A 19,667-nucleotide genomic window follows, 5' to 3' on the forward strand; every position below is an offset into this window, starting at 1 on the left:
TTATGCTCTCACCTCTTCCTTGAAAAAACCTGACCTTGGTCTTCATGCTTCTAAAGCATCCAGGCTTGGCAAACAATTGCTATACACAGAACATTAATTGGAGACTGTGTCTTCCAGCTCTTTCAAAAAGGAAATGGGTTATCTAATGCTGGAATATAAATGGATTGCTAAAGAATCATTGAAACAAGCTAAATGATAACTACTTCAAAAAAATAAAGAAACCTTCAAAGTATTTTTCAGCTTCTAACACATAATCTAAACACAGCAATTATTTATAGTTGATCTCTCAGGTTTTTTTATATATATACACCTTTAACTGTGTTCTCCTTTTGGGGTACCCTTTGGCATTTACTGTGTGCTTCAAATAGTTCCACCACCTTACTCATGTTATTGCTATCAACTCCTGAGGGCTTTGGAGATATGAAATCTTCTCATACTTCTGCATTTCAACTGAACACAATCAGGTTATACTGATTTAGATGATGCAAGACTGGAATGCAACACAGACCCCTAAACCACTTGATTATTGGTATTTTGGCAGTCTTATTCCAAAGGTGTTCATTTGTCCAAATCATTGCTAACCATGGCTTAGATAAGTGCTATCTGACTGCACTGAGACAAACACTAGTTCAGCTCATTCACTGCCTTAAATCTTCATGCATAGGCAAGACCTGGGAACATGTATTCCATAAATTCTGTTATTACTGCCAGCAGTCTCCTAATAGATTTGGGATTGTTTTGGTTTGGTTTTATTTTTGCTGCTGCTGGAAATAATTATTTGCCAATCATTTTTTTAATAGCTTTGCCTCCACTTCAGCTACAAACTACATCATTGATGTGCCTTCTGTCCCCTTTGTGGTGGTCAGATTTCTTTCAATAGCTGGATCCCCATGGGTTTTAGCAGTGCTTAATTAAACACAAAGTAATCATAACACAACAGCATAAATAAACAGTCCCCCTAAACATTGTGCTAACACTGTTACAACATTAGCTTGTCTGAATTCATATTGCTCATTTCCAAAGCAATATCTGTTTCTGAGAACTGCCTTTTCAGGAGCAGAATTCCCACATCTTCAGCGAGCTTTTCTCTAAGCGATCTCCAAAGCAAACAGTGTTTAGTGTGGCACTAATCCAAATATGCCACTGCTAAAGCCAGCTTTAACTAGCGCAGGGAAGAGAAAGCTATGCCCACAGCAGTGCTTCCAAATGTTATGAAATTATGGCACAAGAGACAACAGATAAACGTGTGGATCATGGTAATATTATCAAACCTAGTTTAAGTAATAACTTATTCTTCAGAGAGTCTTTACATTCCACAGGATAACAAAAAGTTTTCGCAGAAGCCCAGCACTACGATGGAAACACTAGATTCAGGTATTTATACTTTTGCTGGCACAGCTTTACCTAAAGTCTTATGAGGTACAACCTCTACTTGAAATAATTGTCCTGGCAAAAGCTGATAGGTGTGGACAGAGTTTTATACCACTAAAACTCAATTTTTACTGGCACAGCTTCCTTAGCTCCAGGGAGGTCTGGCATATGTTATACTGTCAAAAGCACAATTTTCAGGAGTACAAGCCTCATCCACACACACAGCACTTTGCCAGTACAGAAGCTGGTGTGTTCTGGGTGAGCTCAGCCTCAGCAGAGACTTTAAACACCACATTAACACAAGAGGCATATTCATTTCTTGGTGGCAATGTCAAACTCTGAACTTTACTGGCTTCTTTGGTAATACAGTCTGAGTGCTTTTCCACCATAATGATTTTCTGCTTTTTTATGGCAAAGTTGGACACCAGTCCAACCAGTTCAGATAAAATAGCAATTTACCAAATCAAAATTTTCTATCTCATTCAGGAGAACCCTGTATCATCCCACACATAATTGTTCTTTTTATAGCACGTTACTACAAAACATCACAAACAGCTTTATTTCTCATAGCTTTTGGGTTTGTGCTCATAGATCTCACTTGATGCTGCAATACCAGTATCACACAATCTAAATCTAGTTTCTCAGGGAACCAAACAACCCAAATGGAAGGTCTTACTTAGGTCCACGATGCCTTTAGGCAATGCACCGGGAAACCTGACCTTAGAATAGGATTCACAACATGCAGAAACAAAGCAGTGATTAGGAACTGAATTCTGAACTCCAGGGAGCCCAGGGGGTGCAGATTCACATCAGAAATCTCTCTTAGTAGTACTCTGTTGCCATGAGGCAAAACAGTAAGAAAGTCTTGGGATCTATGTTAGAACGCTCCTACAGAATTCCTTATCTGAAAAAATTCTCTGTGCAGGCTGTGGAGTCTCCCTCACTGGGGACATTCCAGAACTGTCTGGACACAACCCTGTGCCTGTGCTCTGGGAGGGAGGTTGGCCCAGATGATCCCACTGTGGTCCCCTCAAACTTGACCCATTCTGTGATTCTGTGAAATACAGATATTTCTGGGCTGTAGGGAACTAGAGTGGAGGAGGAGGGAACTAAGGCTGGTGTTCTGGACTTCAGGTCTTAAAAAACACACACTTCCATAAATTTGGGGCTGGTCTTTTTTATTGTGAAACAGTAACTAAGCTACTGTGTAAAGACTGGTAAAATCTGCATTGACACATAAAATAACATACAATCAAGAAATCATAAAGCTCAAAGGATTTATGATAACGACAAAGCTTCTCCCCAGATGACCAGCATCAATAATTCTAGGCTGGAAGGTCACTTGCTATTCTATCCATTGAACAAGATTTTGTAGATAAGCAATTACTTCTTCTAGATCATATGGCAGAGGCATATTACATTCATCATCATCTGTCCAAAAGGGATGGCATTCTGGTCTCTGGTCTTCTGGCAAGCTCTCTGCTGCATCTGACTGGCATCTGAAAAGACAGGTAAGCAGATAAACCACTTAAGTAAAACTGCATCTAGAAACTGAATACTCAGCAAGGATACATTTGAGCATTAATTTAAAGAGAAAGATGATAAAAAAAAGAAATACGACATCTTCTGACACTGAGTGGATTGCACATTTCCAGTGAAGTTGATTTCTGTTGTAGGCTTTGTATTTTCTATAGGGATTTCTCAAAAAGCCAATCACAGAGAAAACTCAGTTAGTGTTCCTTTATATGGTGAATTATTTTTTCATTATCTCAGCTGTTATTTAAAGTATGTGATTAAATCATTATCAGATTTAAATGTTTGCTGGTTTCCAATGTATTACTAGATTATTGAGAGAGATTAAACTGAATTTACTGCATTAAGGTCAGGGGGGATAGATTAAACAACATTAAAGAAGGCAGACTAGCTTTGTAGATTCTGGAGATTTACAAGTGTATCAACCTGCTTAGCACTGAAAAAGGCAATATAAAAAGAGAAAATTCTATAAAGAAAAATGGAAATGGAGGTTAATAACAACTTCCAATGATGAATGGGTGGGCAAAACTTCAATAAAATTAAATTAAGAGGCTAGTGTATGTTAGTCTCCAGAGAAAATGTTTAAATTACAATGTTTTTTATTAAATGGATTATTCATCAATACTAGTGAAGTCTAATTATAATATTCAACTGAACTGCAGCCTGCAGAGGAAAGTTTTATAAGTGGCAACCATCACATCTCTAAAGATTAGACTAATACATGCCACATCAAAAACATTGTCACAGCTCAAGGAGGATTTCTTCCCCCCTCTTTTCCCTTCCCCTCAAATAATCTGCACATTGCTGATTAATTAGTTAATATTTGCAATGGGGGAAAAAAAGAAAAATGCTGAGAATTACCTTAATTTTGGTACATACTGCAGGTCTATATAGCTCTTTAAAGAGATAACAACCAAACTGCAGAAATGCACTTTTATCTCTTGTATGACATTTTAAAAAATTTGTCTTCTATAAAGCACATAATTTTTGTAAGAACTTCAAAATTGTTTTAAACATATATTCCTCTTCCACCTCAGCAGAATGAACTCCAAGAACACTGACACACTCAACTTCCTTGTCCACGCCATTGACCTTCTGGAAGAGACTGTTGCCAAGTGAAAGATGCCTTCTTCTCCTGGGAATTATTAATAGCAGTGCAATCCCCATGAGAAAACATACTTCAGCTTTACACCCATGTTGGTGGGTGGTTAATTGCTGCACCAGCATCCTGGGCACTCAATCCATCGTACATTACACTACAAGGACAGTATTAACACAGAGCATTCCAATATATCTTCAGCTCTCCACATCAGCCCCTGATAATAGCATCTGTTAACATGCACTAAGTACTATTATGTAGCACATCACTTCATAAATAATAAGATTAGCCGACCTCAGGGCCCTGGGAAGAGTAATGTGTTTAAATGTTCTCATTATTTATTTAAAACAAGAATTAAAGGAACAGAAGCTACTTGTGACAATCCTCTTAGCATAAATATTAAACTGTTTGCATTGATAAGCTGCACTGTACAGAATAACAGAGGATTTGTTTTGCTGGCTGCTTTATAATAGTTGTTATAGCAAATGCAGTTTAGTGTGTGAGTTCTGAGAGGTACTTAACTGATTGTGCCATCGTGTTCTGAAGACATTTTCCAAATTATATAAAGGAACAGGAGAAAATTAATATGCAGGGGAAGCTGAAACTAATTACAGCATAACTCTATAAGGCTTTTAAAAGCTTGCTTTATTTTCTGTCTTGGCACAAAATAATACACTCAGTTTGGTGGGTAGTATAAGACACTCCAGTTTAAGCATTTCCATCTTAAAGTGGATAAATTAACCATGTAGTGATTACTGCAGATGACAAATCACAAAGCTCAGCCAGTAAATACTGCAGGCATGTTATGTGAGCTGCAAAACTCAGCGAATAATAATAATAATAATAATAATAATAATAAACAACATTTTCTCTCTCCCATATCTATTAACAACAGTTTTCACCGAGAGAAAGAACCTTTAGCTTCCTCAGCATTTCAGAGTCCTCTTTTTACCTGCCGTTTTATCCCCTTGTTCTCTTACACAGCTTTTCCCGCTTTTCCCTCACATGTGGGTGTTTGTGCTGCTGTAAATGTGGTGGCAGTCACAGTGATGCTGTGCTTGGACAGCCCAAGAGCCACTACTTGCTACTTTCCCTTTTCTATATTTGCACCAGCAGAGCCATTGCTGAGAAGTCTCCCCACAACCAAGCACGTGCCTGAACTTCCAGGAGATCATGCAACCCTTCCATGGGAGGGATGAGAGGAATGGAAGTGTGCCAGGTCCTCAGACTTGCTGTGCCAGTCTGATGACAGAAATGCATCAGTGTGCTATGAAAGTATAAAAAAGGGAAAGCAGTGCCACAGCGCTCCAAGTTAGTGATCCCATGGTGCTTTGGTCCTGTTGGATTTCTACAGCTTTGCTCCATACTAGCAAGAGCAACAGGGAATGATACATTCTTTTAATTTGTCAATTCTTTTTGACCAAAATTCTGCTGACATCAAAAACAGCTTAAATTTTTCATATTCAAAGCTATGGGGCTGGTTCTAGGCAGTCACCACTGCACCTGGCAGTTCAATAAGCAATCCACCTGAATAGCTCCCACACTCTGGAACATGGTCAAAAATGTCCTTGCTCACTCAGAACTAGGGTGCAAAACCAGACCTTTCTAGATGAGCATATTTCTGATTAAAAAAAAAATCTACAGGAGAAATTGTTCCTACAATGGTCTTTAATTTGTAGCAGTGGAACAGAGCTGAAGATCTTGCCAAAAGCAGAGCAACATTTTAAACTGAAGCACGACAATTGAAGACATCTAAATGATTGCACAGAATGATTTAAAACTCTTTGTATCTGACAGTTAAAATGAGTTAGCAACAATACCTCCTGATAAATAAATAAAAAAAAAAGGCTGCAAACATTGAGCTGTGGTGGCAGTGAGAAAGTATGAAGAGTTACAATATTTTAAGTTAATGAAAACATTCCATATCAATTTAAAACTGTTATTTGAGTTACTAGAGTCAAAACTCCAAAAGAAAATAGAACTGCCTATTATACGTAAAAACTGTGTAAAGAGTGGAAATCACACAAACTTTGAAATACAGAATAGATTCCTTCAATACTTTATCTGCAGCAGGAGAACAGGAAAACTGCTGTGATATATTTCAGAGCAATTTAGCTGCAATGCCTTGACAGTAAGTGTTCAATAACATATTATAGAAAGAACTGTTTGTTTATGGAATGCACAAAACTCCACGGCCCCTACTTTCTTCCTAAACAATCAAGACTTGTGACAGTTTCAATTTGAAAATTCCATTTTTAGTTACTGTTGAAGAGCACGTTCTCACCACCTCTACCCTCTAAAGTTCTCAGATTTTTCATAACCTTTTTCTCTGTTTTTGACAAACGGACTTTGCTCATTAATATTTATTTATATTTATTAATATGTTCACCTAAGTGATGACAAGCATTTGTTTTTATGTTTGACTATTTGCATAACAGCAGATGATGCTTTCCCTGGAAGGTGGCTGGTATCTCCATGGGCAGGTGTGCATCCACTGAGACAGACACTTGCCTGGTCATGGTTCCCTGGGCTGCACTGATTTTTGATCATCAGGGTGTCATCTGAGGACACTGATCACAATGCTAAAATTAACCAAGCTAGCTAAAGTGTGTGTTAATTATGAGTATGCAAGCAGTCAATAAAAGGTTAATGCAAAAGTCAAGGGATAAATTTATTTCAGTATTGCATCACTCTACTGACTAAATGACTAACATTATGCTTTGTTTTTAATCGATATATTTTACAGTAATGCGTGAGTCATTGATTTGAAAAAATGTCTTTTTTCTAACAGTTAAGTTTTGCAACTACTAAGCATCAAGTGTCAATATACTTAAACCACTCTTTCTTCAGAGCTGATACCTTTTTGTTCCATTGTCAGGAACAGGAAGGCAGAGAAAGCAAGAGGCAGCCTCAGGTTCTGCGTGATTAATGCAAGTGATTAATGCAAATAAGAATTATTACCCAGGAACCTAAATAAGGCACTGTGAATTAGAGTCCCTGGATTCTCTTGCACTGTTTGTCTACTCCACAGGAGCATAGTCAAATCAGATCAATAGGGGTCAGCCAGTGGTTCAGACTGCACAGGCATATGAGAGTGAGGAGAGGATATGAACAGCCCTGTTTCTGAGATAGTACTGATTTATTTACCTATGCTCAGCAGTTCATAGACCAATGGAGATGACATGGAAATTCATAGGGTAAGATGAGGAAAAAGGGTCTGGCTGATTTCCCCATGCACTGACACGGTCAGAAGGGGAGGATGGGATATTTGCCCTGCAGGTGCAAAAGCACACACTCACCCATACCTGCTTACTCCAGCACTCCTGAAATTTTATGTTTTTCATATGGGGAGCTATTTTCGCCCTCCATTCATACTGAAATGAAGGTGTTACTCTACTGTTATTAAAAACTTCAGGGTAACTTTTAAAACCAGGCAAAAGAAGCATTTGGATCACTTTGCTAAGACAAATGCACTCCTAAAACTCAGGCTGATATTCCCCAGAATGGCACAGCTCTGCTAACATGGGAGCCTGCTGTTCTGAGTAAGAGGAACAGCAGCAACTTCTTTAGACACCATCTTCCACTCTTAAAACTCACAATGACTTTGCACATATGAGTCTGATCAAATATGGGTTATTCATGTTACAGAGCTCTGCTGTGGAACAAAAATCCTACCAGTATAAGTGCCTGGGACAAAGGGATTTGCCTTTAGGTTTGGATTTTTTCATCCTTGTCCCTCAAACAATTACTCCACATGGAAATTATTGTGTAAACTATGTGTAGTTACTCTAACCTCAGTGTTGGGACAATCCCATGTCATTTCAGGATGACACTCTAGGTTCCAGAGAATATACAAGACAGAGAGTACTCCAGCCTGGATCACCTGTATCCAAGGGAAACCAGCCCTGTGCTCTCCCAGAGCTTTTTCTGGAGAATTAATCCAAGACATGAGATCTGCATTGGGAGTTGAAACTTAATTTGTTTATAGTCCAAAAATATTGAAAGCTTGACTTCTGATTTAGCTTATTGTAGAAGAAATAGCATGCATAGAATCAGTATTTCAGCTGGAACTTCACCAAAGGTGTTTTGTAGGGTGTTTGGAAAAAGGGTTGACTAATGCTCCATCATGACACAGGGTTAGGGTGGAATACTTTCTGACCTCTTTGTTTAAACTCTGTAAAACATAAAGAAGCTAATAATTAAAAATCCTTCACTTGGTATGAACTTTTTTAGTTTGCATCCCAAAGACTATTAAAAAAACAGAGGATGATGAAAATATGAATATACTGAAATATAATTTTTATCATTAAAAAATGGACATTTTGAAAGTTATTGAGTCCGATCTAGAGAAAAGATTTTCTAAGTTTTTTAAATTAACCAATCAGAAAATTCCCAACTTTGACAGAAATCGCTTCTTTCCGTTTTTCCCTGCTTGTCCCTCCTGTGACTCTGCACAAGTAAAACCTTCCCAGGTTTACTCTACCTTTTAAGAATAAAAAAACCACAAATTAAATCAATATTTGACTTTGCAAACTAGATTTTAGAAGTGCTGGTCCCAAATAGGCAGTGAAATGAAGTGGCCAGATGGAAAGAGAGAAGTGCTTCATTCTTTTGGACATCTAATCCCCAGTGCATTCCCAGGAAGTCTGTCCCATTTACAATAAGTCATCCCTGATGTCCTTTCATGTGCTGTAACTACAGTGTGCCCAGCCAGAAATAATGGCTGAGACCAGGACTACATTTATAGAAGGGACAAAAAGAGTTTGTTTTCAGGTAAGAAACTTGAAAACAGAATGCCAGTTTTAGGAAAGGGATGGAGGCAATACCAGTTAAATATTTATCTAAGGAAAAAAAAAAAGTACCAGCTGCACAAAGATGCAAGAACAACTACATCTGCTGGCACATCAGATGATCTCTGCCTGCTTCTCCCACAAGTTGATTATGGCTCATGTCACTGGTGCTTTTGGCCCTGGCCACAAAACCAACCTTTACAGCCACTGACTCAAGAGCTTTACACCTTCAAAATAAACCATTCCATTGGAAATGAGGACACTGCTGCAATATCCTGAGGCATCACTGGAGACAAAGTGGGATAGCCTGAAAACAGCCAGCCCTGTGTGCACTTTGACAACGTGAATCTGTGGCAGAATCCATCTTTAACACTGGCCTGCAGAGTGCATTTTGCTGTTCCACAGAAAAGCAGGGAAGAGATCAATGAACCTGACACTAAAGAGGGTGAAACAACCCTGTTGCATCAGCTTGAAAATGTCAGAGTTTCTATTATTACTCAAATAGCAAACCAGGTAAATAGGAGAAAAACCCTCCAGATGTTGAAATAAGAGCAACCAAAACAATAGTGGAGTCCAACCTAAAGACTTTTCAAGTGGTGCACCAGTGTCCTTCACATGCATTTGTAGAAAGAAATGAAACTCAAAATCATTTTAAAAAACATTTTGCTTTTTCTTAACTGTAAAGAACTTAAAATACTCCCTCCCCACAATATTAATTAAAATCTGCCAAAATGTGCATCAGTCTTTCTAAACTATTTAGGTCAGAAACTGAGGAAAAGGATAAAGGTTTGTTTCAGCTACAGAGTGGGGATTCTAAAGCCCTGCAACCTCAGAAACATTCCAGCTCTGGGTGGAAAGAATGAAAGAAAAGAGGAAACAAGAATTTCAGAGACAGTAATCTCTACTGTGGGGTAATTAATAAACAGAAATCTACCCAACTTGTGATGAGTTTATCAGTGACCTTCCTCACCATGTCCACCAGCTCTCCCCTACAAAGGGCAGTGCCAGAGATGGCCCTGCAGCACAGAACAGTCCTGGCATCCATGCATGGTGTGAGTTTGACTTCCCCAGACACAGCTTTTCCCCTCCTTTGTGTCCAACAGACCCAGAAACCGTCTGTGAGAAAATCAGTGCACCTCCTATTCCCACAGGAGAATGTCTGTGTGGGGCAGCCTCAATTCCATGTTTGTTTGATTTTTTAATTAAGAAACATCACTACTCGCTATAAAGTGTAGGGGGTAGGGAAATCCCCCAGAGAAACACTGAATAAATAACATGGCATTTGCTGAAAGATGAAGTTTAATCCAATTTAACTTATAGGTCTAAAAACTGCTCCCTTTCAGTCCTGTTTCTCAGATGCTTTTGTTTCCTGTTTTTAGAATAATATGTCTACAAGGAATGTATCCTGACTGTATGAGAAGCACGTTTATACATATTTATATGCACACCCCTTCACACCAATACTTGCAAAAAATCCCATTAGTCCAGAAGAGACAGCATTTAGGAGGAAATTTTCAGCACCACAGACATAGATTTAGTTACATACTTTTCATGATCAGCAACGGGAAGGGAGTTATTCCCACCGCGTTAAGAATATTTGGCTTTGACTTCAAACAACGTACAAATATATCAACCTCAATATAATTTATATTCTCTCAGAAGGAACCTAAAATTCTCTAAGCCTTTGCTGAGACATCTGATGTTCCAGTCCCCTCTGTTGCAATGTATGATCGGCTGTTTTATTTCACTTGCAATCCTTGCTTCCCTATGATTTTTTCAGACAAAGAAACAAAATGTCTGCTATATGCTGAGTATAAACACAGCTGACTTGTTTTCCCCAAAGTATCGATTTTATGCACTTTTAAAATAACTATTTTCATTCTGTTTGCATAATCAGCTGGGGCATTGTTCCTCTACATTTGCAGAAACACAGATGGAATTGCTGATTTGGAGCCTTTGGAGAGATTTTATAGTATTCTCCAGAATCTAAGCTTCTATTAAAATAAGGTTTCAAGCACTTCTGGTTGTGAAGATAGCCTGGACAATGTAATTTGATGCATGGTTATCTTGTTGAGTCCACAACCAGACAGACAGACGCAATAGCACCAAGGGAGCTGTGAATTTCCCCCACTTATTTTATTGGGTGTTTACTTGGGGCCAGATGCTCCCCTCTGTTGTGCAGAACAGCGTTAAATGACTGAAAAAAGAGAGGAAAAGGAAATGGAAATAAAAACCAACAAAGAGGAGAAAAGGAAATCCCCACAGCCCACTTCCCAGGGGGCTACAGATGCCCTCCCTTGCCAGTATTAGACTGCTGGAAGATCTGGGGCTGAGCCATGCATATGGCACATTTTTTTGAAAGACACTGTATTTTCCAAGATAATGTCATCTGAGAAGTTAATGATGCTTCCAGCATCATTTAGTCTTCCACTTTATCTTTTGTATTTTTTTCTATGTGAAAGTCATCTAGGTAAGCAAAAATATAAACACAGGAACTTTTAAAACGACACGGAAGGAGGATGGCCCTCCCATTTAATGCCACCTCATTTAAAATAAGCAATCCCATTTTCCAAAGAACTTCAGGTTCCGGAGGCTCTGCCCTTCTGCAAGAAAGCTAAAACATTTTCCTTGTTGAGTGTATGATTTTCCATAAGGCACCTTTTCATGTTAATAAAGATCAACTGCTGTATGACAAATCCCTGTTATATAAGGAAAGTAAAATCAAAGGAAACATGACTGAATGCAACTAACAGCAACCACCTTACTTGATCCTTCAATCAGTCTGGAGAGAAAGGGTCTGTATGTTAGCATCAAAGCAATGTAATCCCTCCTGCACCCTCCTGCTGGCTGCAAATACAACCCACCCCCAAAATCCCCCAGCTTCCATCAGGACCAAAGCAAGGGTGACCCACAAGGGCAGCACTTGGGAGCTGGATGGAACTGCAGACCTTAGACAATTGTAGTAAGCACTGTGCAAGGACTCCAAGTATGATTTTAAACAGAACAGTCTTTGTGCATGTCAGGCTCCTAAGGGAGGGTGACACCAAACGGAGATCCTGCCCCAGGAACCACCTGGATCCTCTCAGGCTCTTCCTAAGATGCCCCACTTGCCTGCTTCGCTCCATTTCAGTGAATTTGCACATTTCAATAGCCAAAAGGAAGCCATGACAGATGGATAATAAGCACCAAACAACTCCAAGAGTCTCTCAAGACTGAAATTAAAATCCTGTTTATCACCATAATCTGAGGCACAAATACATGTATGCACATAAAGACATCTCTCTCTTTACACATATATACACTCACACACACATGTAAGAGGAGTTTATACCACCTCTTCTATCAAGAGCTATGGCCTTGAACTCCTAAGAGGCTTAGGAAACAAAGAAACAAACAAAACTAAAGGTTTATTGTGCTGCAGAAAGACATTGTCTTCCCTGTGTTGTGCACCTTGGCTGTAGCCTGCAACCAGAACGTTTATAACATATATTGGAACTCCTACTGTAAGAGCAATGCAATCCTGTGGGCTGAAACACACTTTCTTTAAGGTCAACATGAGGTGAAATGGATGCAGGAGGGAACAAATAATAAGGAAATGAGAAAACAGATACAAGAAAGGCAGAGAGGCCCAAGAAGAGTTGGAGTTTAGGAATAAAAAAAGAAAGCCTCATGTAACTAATCACATTTTAACCACTGCAGAATTTCTCCGTGGCTGCTGCTTTATTCAGTGATATTTTCGATAAGTCACTGTAAAAATATTCCACCAAAAAAAAATCCAGTGCTGGCAGACAAATAGACTTGATATCCCAGGAAATGCTACAGTACATCCAGTCACAAAAAAAAAAAAATAATATGGCAACAATGTGCTCAACAAGCTGCTTCTCTACAAGTGGAGTAAATCTTCCTGACTACCAAGCAAGACCTCAGAATTTTTTCTATTACCATTTGGATATTAAATAACTGCAAACATTATATAGAGATTTGAAATATCCTTTTCTACTTTCTCTTGTAAATTATTATCATTGCCCAAATACAATGTGAAGAAATATATTTCTTTACTTACTTTCAAGTTCATTATCACTGTACCTCAAAATTTTTGAATCAAGGTAATCTGCAATATTTTTTAAGACCAACTAAAATTCCAGTACAGACTGGATGTTGATTTAAAGTTACTAGACTGGAATATGCTTTAATTTATGGAATATGATTGCATTCAATCAATTTAAACACAAGATAAAGTACATGCATCTAATGCTGGCCTACATTGACAGCCATTATTTTCAGATGTGCTTACAAAAAGTGAAAGATTCTGATCTATAACATCCTATCAGTGGACTTGAATTCTCTCAGCACCATGAAGACTTATTCACCAAAATGCTGCAAGCAGGCAAAACCTAAAATGTCTATTGCAACAAATGCATACAGCTCTTCATCTTACTTCTGCAGTTGAAAGATCTTTCTGACTGCAATATCAATGACTTTAAACCACAGACTAAGACTTTAGACCTTCTGGTGGTGCCAACTCACTTGTTTTATATGCTATGATATATAGTCCTGGCTTTGAGCTCTCTCTATCACTACTGAGGCTTTTGATGCTTTGTTCTCTTTTTACTTTAGGATGGAAAATAACAAATAATGCTGAGTTCTCTTCTTACTCTTGAATTCTTCTGATGTCTATCTTCAGAACTCTTCTAACATCCAATTTATGTCATTCTTTTTCTTTCCTATGCTGTGAATTTGAAACGAAAGAAGGTAACATAATATCCTAAGATCTATGGGCAACTGAAATGGCCTTCAGAGTAAGCTTCAGAGTTACTCATAAAACTATCTTGCCTCCACAGAAAGTAAAAAATTGCTTCTCAACAGATAATGCAGCTACTCCTGAAATTCTTCTTGAAGTTTTGCCACAGGGAACAGTCCAATCATAATAAAGTATGTGCTGCTAATGCCTTAGGAGTAGTTCAGATGGGTTATTTTGTTAGTATTTGAAAGGCAAAATTCAAATTCATTTATGTGCTTCCCCTTGACTTATTCTTTACCATGAAATGGCAACAAAACCCAAAGTTTGCTAGCAAGAGAGGCTAACATCTGCTCTGCTGATTGACCTGCAAGGCTACTCATGTTATCATATATTCATCCTAAAACACCATATCAGAATTCCAAAGACCTCTCATATTAGTTAATTAAAGACCTGATTCCATCTTCTCTCAGTTCTGAGCAAAATGCATAGTCACACATGTAAATCTCATTTAGCCCAGTGGAACTTTCAAATATATTTTGGGTTCAGCACAGGTTGGAAAGCTCCACCATATCAATCTACTATACAATGTGGACACCTTTTTCTCTGCTGAAATGCTATTACTCCAGCCTGTCATAATGCCAAGAAATGAATGTAAACTTTAAGGGTTTTGAATTCTGGAAATTACAGACTGTTGGAGTGCTACTATCATGACAAGGGGGATGGAATGCTCCTGGGATCTACAGGCTCTGCAGCAGATCATCAAGCAATAGAAAATCTGGTACAGCACTCATTTGACAGATAACATGAATATAAAAAGCATGACAATCAGTACACTTTTTCTGGAAAACAAACATTGATGGGCAAACAAAATGAGAATAACAAGGCACAGCCTTGATCCCAGCCTTTTAGAAGTAGGTTGAAGAAAACAGAGAAAAGAGTCTGTGGAGACAGGTGAAAAACACATGATAATGATTTATTCAATTTGCTTCACTTATCAGATTTAAAACTAATAGATTGAGAGAAAGTATCTTATATGGAAGAGCTCTCTTGTCTAGAAGTGAAGGCTGAAATTTAAAAAAGAACTCAGAGAAATTTGAATACGCCTGTTTTTTACAGTGAAGTCAATCACATGCTGGGAAAAACTGTTAAAGGAACAGAACTTTCCTAATTTCTGAAATCTTCCAATCAAGAAAAGATTCCTGCCTGGAAAGCACGCAGTTACACAGCTAGCACAGGCATAAAGGAACAAAATTTAGTAGCTTGTGATAGAAGTCAAAACAACTGACGTACAAATCCCAAATACAATGATGCTCCAACTTTTATATATCCATCCTTTCATAAGCTTACTTTGAATAGCACTTTCAAAGCTCCTTGTAATAGATCTTGCTATAAAATGATACATTCTAAGTGGAAAAGATACTCCAGGAGAATGAAAGAAGACAGAAGAGTTCTCTTTTCAAAGCCCCAAAAGAATCAGTTTAGCCTTTGAACCCAACCCCACCATGGAGAGAAAAACCCTTATGCAGCTGAAAAAAACCTTTTAGGAAGCATCAAATTCCCCATTCCCTTGCAGTTGTTATGGACAGGTTTGAGTCTAATGTTTAATATACATAGGCTTAAGTGAAAAGAGAATTGACCAAAATGTACGTACACACACATAAATTTAATATTACATTTTGTGATGCAATTTATGAAAAAAATTGAAATATATGAATACATAACTAAGCAGCATGTTTATATCTTCATTTACTTATTTTTTCTAAAGATATCATAGAATCACCAAAAATACAAGGTCACATTGGATCAAAGGACATCATCTTGCTTGTTCAGAATGTCATTATGGAAGAAGCAGGAAAAGCAGCTGTATTACAAGTTGCCTTTCCAGCTCTCACAAACAAACTATTAATGGAGAAAGCCAGTCCTTGATGGTACATTACAGGACCAAGGTCACCTGGGAAGCCATAAAGCCTCCCTGGGTACCCACAAGACCAACTCGATTAGTCCCAGTAACCTTCTGCCCTTGCCAGGGGACTGATGGAAAAACCAGTTTTTCAGGAGGCTCTGAGCTGGTGGTCAGACTCTTTAGAGGCAGTTACACAGAGGAAGTGCCTGAGATTCACCTGCAGCACTAAGGCACACTCACTACTGTCTCCTGCAATTACCAGGAGCGTTATAATCATGTTGATATCACAAGTTCTCTAAACATGAAGGCAGTCTAAACTCAGAGCCCATGTCAAGACTTCTGTCAGCTAAAGAGGAGCACAACTTTGGCACAGAAATTTGGGAGGAAGTGGTCTTGGAAATAACCTGTAAATAACATGCCAGACACTTTAAAGCATTGTCTTTACAGTACAGACTAAACTCATGCTTTCAATATGTGGCTAAATTACAAGCTCTGTGTGTTTTCCCTGTGCTGAGTCCTTTCTTATATTCCCACGAGAGCAAGAAGCAGTTTGACTTATTAAAACCTAATTAGCTCACTACAGAAAACAAATTACACATATAATATAAAATGTATTAGAACCCAGTGCAGTTTCCTTCTATATTATTCCTTCTTTCCTTTATTATGATTGAGTAATCAACTGCATTAGAAGTTGATTGAATGGTCAATAGAATGGTCACTGCTGGTGATCATTTCACTGCATCAACAACTGGTTACTGTAAACTTGCAGACTGCCAGAACCTCATAACAGAAGGTGATATGGAAAAGAGGGGGGAATTTCTAGGTTGTAACCAGTTCTTCCACACCAATATTTGATTTCAGATTCTCTTTATTACATCCCATGTGCTAGTGAATAATGAGGTTCTTTCTGTATTTACCAAAAGCCCTTTAGTAAGATATTTTGTTTGTCATGAATCTATGAAAAGCCCTTTAAAGTTCTTCCTATGTTGGTCATGGTAAAAATATGGTATTTTCACTATAATTGTCTCAGTAGAATTTTACAAATTTGGGCACAAACAAAGAATAAATGGATGTGGTTTATTTTATGAGTTTTGGGAGTTTATTTGTGAGAAAAAACAAATACTGAATAATGATGAGAGACTACACACCTCCTTTTATGGACTTTCTGTGCAACTTCTGACTCTGTCCCCAAATTTGAGTATGATCTGGGACATCTCATTTAACTTTATGGTGCTGCAGTGTTCTAAACTGTAAAGAACAAACAGCTCCATATCAATAACTGATTAGAGGATGTTGGTTATGTTTAATTGTTTGGCTTTCTGTTCTTTAAAGCAGTCTGCACTTTAAAGTGTTCATTGGATGTATCTCTAAAGATAAACCAGCTGTGAGTTCAGGAAATCAGAACCAATGAAAATGTCATTAATGTTACTTATGGAGTTTATAAATGTTTTATCTATACTAGTTAAAGCTGTCACCTGAAAGGAAACGCTGTTTTGCACATTCCCATAAAATTCTTTTATTTAAAGCCCTATACAATTAATTCAAAGTTCTAATTATATATGAACAAGGGCACTTATTTCAGTTTTATTCTAAAACAGTATAAAATTAGGACAGCTTTTAATTTTGGTAATTAAAAAAATTTATTTCTGAAAATTTGAATTTTGAGCATTCAAATAAGCATAGATGTAATTTCTGGAATAATTCCTCTTATTTCATAACTACTATGGATATAAAAAGGGCATTTCTCTGACAAAGGCTAGAATAACTGAAGTAATACCATTTGCTCAAATTCTCTGCAAAGCTGAAGTGAAGCAACAGCTTTATATATGTCTCTATGCCTTTTTAAAATAATTTTTTCTATTGCCAAGAGAGTTTTCTTTCATTTTTCTCCCAAGTATTTAACTGGGTTTCATTTAAGGAATTCCTTAAAACCTCTCTGCCTAACTTTAAATATACCAAATGCTGTAATTAAAGCATATCAACTGCTCCAGTAGATAGTACTTACCTGTAAGCTCATCTCCTTCTAGGACATATTTAACTACTTTCTATGCCCTCATCACTGCTCTGTCCAAACACCAAACCCCCTTCTGATGTCACAATAACGTGCTCTCAATGCATGTGAAATCAGCACCTGAGCTAGTGAGGAAAAATAGAAATCCTAGGCACACTATACTTTCTAAAAAAGGACTTTTAAAGCTTATTTTAAATAATTTATGATGTTTCTGCTTATCCACAATCTCTTCTGGTGAGAATGAGCACAGTGACACCACATTGTCTATCAGAGCTACTCACAGGCACAGTTTTGGTTCATAGCATGATGCAAAGGATGTTTGCAGCAACTGGCCAATGATAAATTCAAATATACCAGTCTAAAGTATTTCTGAGAATTTATCACATCATATATTATGTATATGAATCTCTGTTTGATATTTCCCATTACACTTTTTATTTGCATTGAAAGAGTCTAATTTCTTCATTAGAAACAAAAACTATTGGGACGTGTGATCATTTTACAGGTAACATATAATCATATTTCAGATTTACATTTCCTAGAGGGGAAGAGATGCATAGCCCAAATTTCATGCTAGCTCTACACTGCCTCAATCTGACTGATTTATCTTCAAACATCTATATCAGTTTTACATCAGCATAATTGAATGGTCAGTCTTATTTACACCTAAAGACAGCAGTGAGCCCACAGCCTTTCTTTTCATGAGTCAAATACCTTGTCCAAAGATTCAGTAAAAGTTCATACTTTCAACTCCACGTGTGTTTATGCAGATGCATGACACACACATTTTAAACAGTTATGCAAATGACAAGAACTGATGCCATTTAATCTGGGTTGAGTTTTTAACCCCCCAAAAAGGCAAGGACAAGTGGACTGTTTAATGCAGTCCCATCAGAGTACAGCATGATCTAGACTTATAAGAAATTTCAATTAGTTATTCATTGCTTTCAGGTACTGTAGCCACTATAGAAATTCCACTTTAATTCCATCTGACTTCAATTGTGTTCAAATTACAGTAAAAAGGAAGAAGACAACAAGCTGTAAATATGAAAAGAGACAGAAAATCATTGAGAATCATGCCTTTATGAATATTTGATGAAGAAAGGTTAGATCTACTGCTGGTAAATTACTAGAAATTATGTCCATCATGTGACTCTGTCAGCAAAGGTTAATACAAATAGGTTTGGATTTAGTTGAGATGACAAGGAGGATTAAAAAAGATTTGTCCTGTCCTTGCTGCAATTAGTTTTTCTCCTATTATTATTGTAACGGAGTTTATTGTAAGGATTATGGTAACAGAACTCCCGCTCAATGAAATAATTTTGTTTTTCATAATACTGTGCCACTTTGGCAATAAATTTTTCATTTCTCCTAATTTACTTCTTTATTGTGCATTTGCTGAAGTGGAGATGCAATCATTAACCCATTTCTTGCTGTATTAAGTCTCACTTTGACTGAAGGGGAATTTTGGATGTCTTCCCATGGGCTGCACTCCTGCCCTTCTCCACTGCAGAGCAAGGGAGGAGGTGGTGATAAGGTGGCACATCATACACAACCCTTTAGACAAAACTGGTGATGACATCTGATCTTGCCTGCACTAACAGCTCTTCTGAGCTCGTGGTGATGGAGAATGGGAAACCTGGAAGCTGTTACTGTACATGCAGGCACACAAATAAAGAGGAGGAGGTCTCAAAAATCTCACCCTTCCTCTTATATTGCAACTGATTCAAAGCACAAGCTAAAGGAGATATTTTCTATAGAAATAAGCTGTTCATAAAACTATCAAGCAGCTACGCAAAAGAAATCAGAAGCTTAAGCAAAGTTTCCTACCAAGATGCATTGCAAATTTTAGCTTACATTCAAATGTTACCTTTGGTCCTGTTTGCTGTATTTATATTGCTTTAAATACACAATTTTGCTCCTCTGGAGTTGGTAGCTTCTTTGTCCTCTTTTCAGTTTGAATATACACTTTTAAGATTCCATGAGTAGCAGAAATTTAATTCACCATTTTCTATGTCCGATGAAAATAAAACTTTCTCGGTAATTCTTCTGATAAAAACATAAATTAAGACTCCAGAAGTACACAGTATATTTGAAGGGTCCACAGAATTGCTGGAAAGTGTTAAAAGTGGCTAGTAAATGACTAATTGGAATTGGCATGTGCAGCACAATTGAAGGCAAGCAGTCATCCTTTGGTGGTGTCCACTGAGAGTTACATA

At 37.7% G+C, this 19,667-nt stretch overlaps 1 protein-coding gene across 2 annotated transcripts in view; it reads right to left on the reverse strand.

The window, feature by feature from the left end:
* Window positions 1–2,323: 2,323 nt before the first annotated feature.
* The window catches only part of FTO (FTO alpha-ketoglutarate dependent dioxygenase), a 215,521-nt gene continuing 198,177 nt past the window's right edge, over window positions 2,324–19,667 (reverse strand). For both annotated transcript variants that reach the window (XM_084215061.1, XM_084215062.1), the window contains exon 9: window positions 2,324–2,870. In XM_084215061.1, coding sequence (XP_084071187.1) covers window positions 2,717–2,870 — 154 coding nt within the window. In that variant the 3' untranslated portion in view covers window positions 2,324–2,716. The remainder of the gene's footprint in view (window positions 2,871–19,667) is intronic.

The sequence above is a fragment of the Fringilla coelebs genome (genome assembly GCF_963513975.1).
Source record: "Fringilla coelebs genome assembly, chromosome: 14".
NCBI classification, from domain to species: domain Eukaryota; kingdom Metazoa; phylum Chordata; class Aves; order Passeriformes; family Fringillidae; genus Fringilla; species Fringilla coelebs.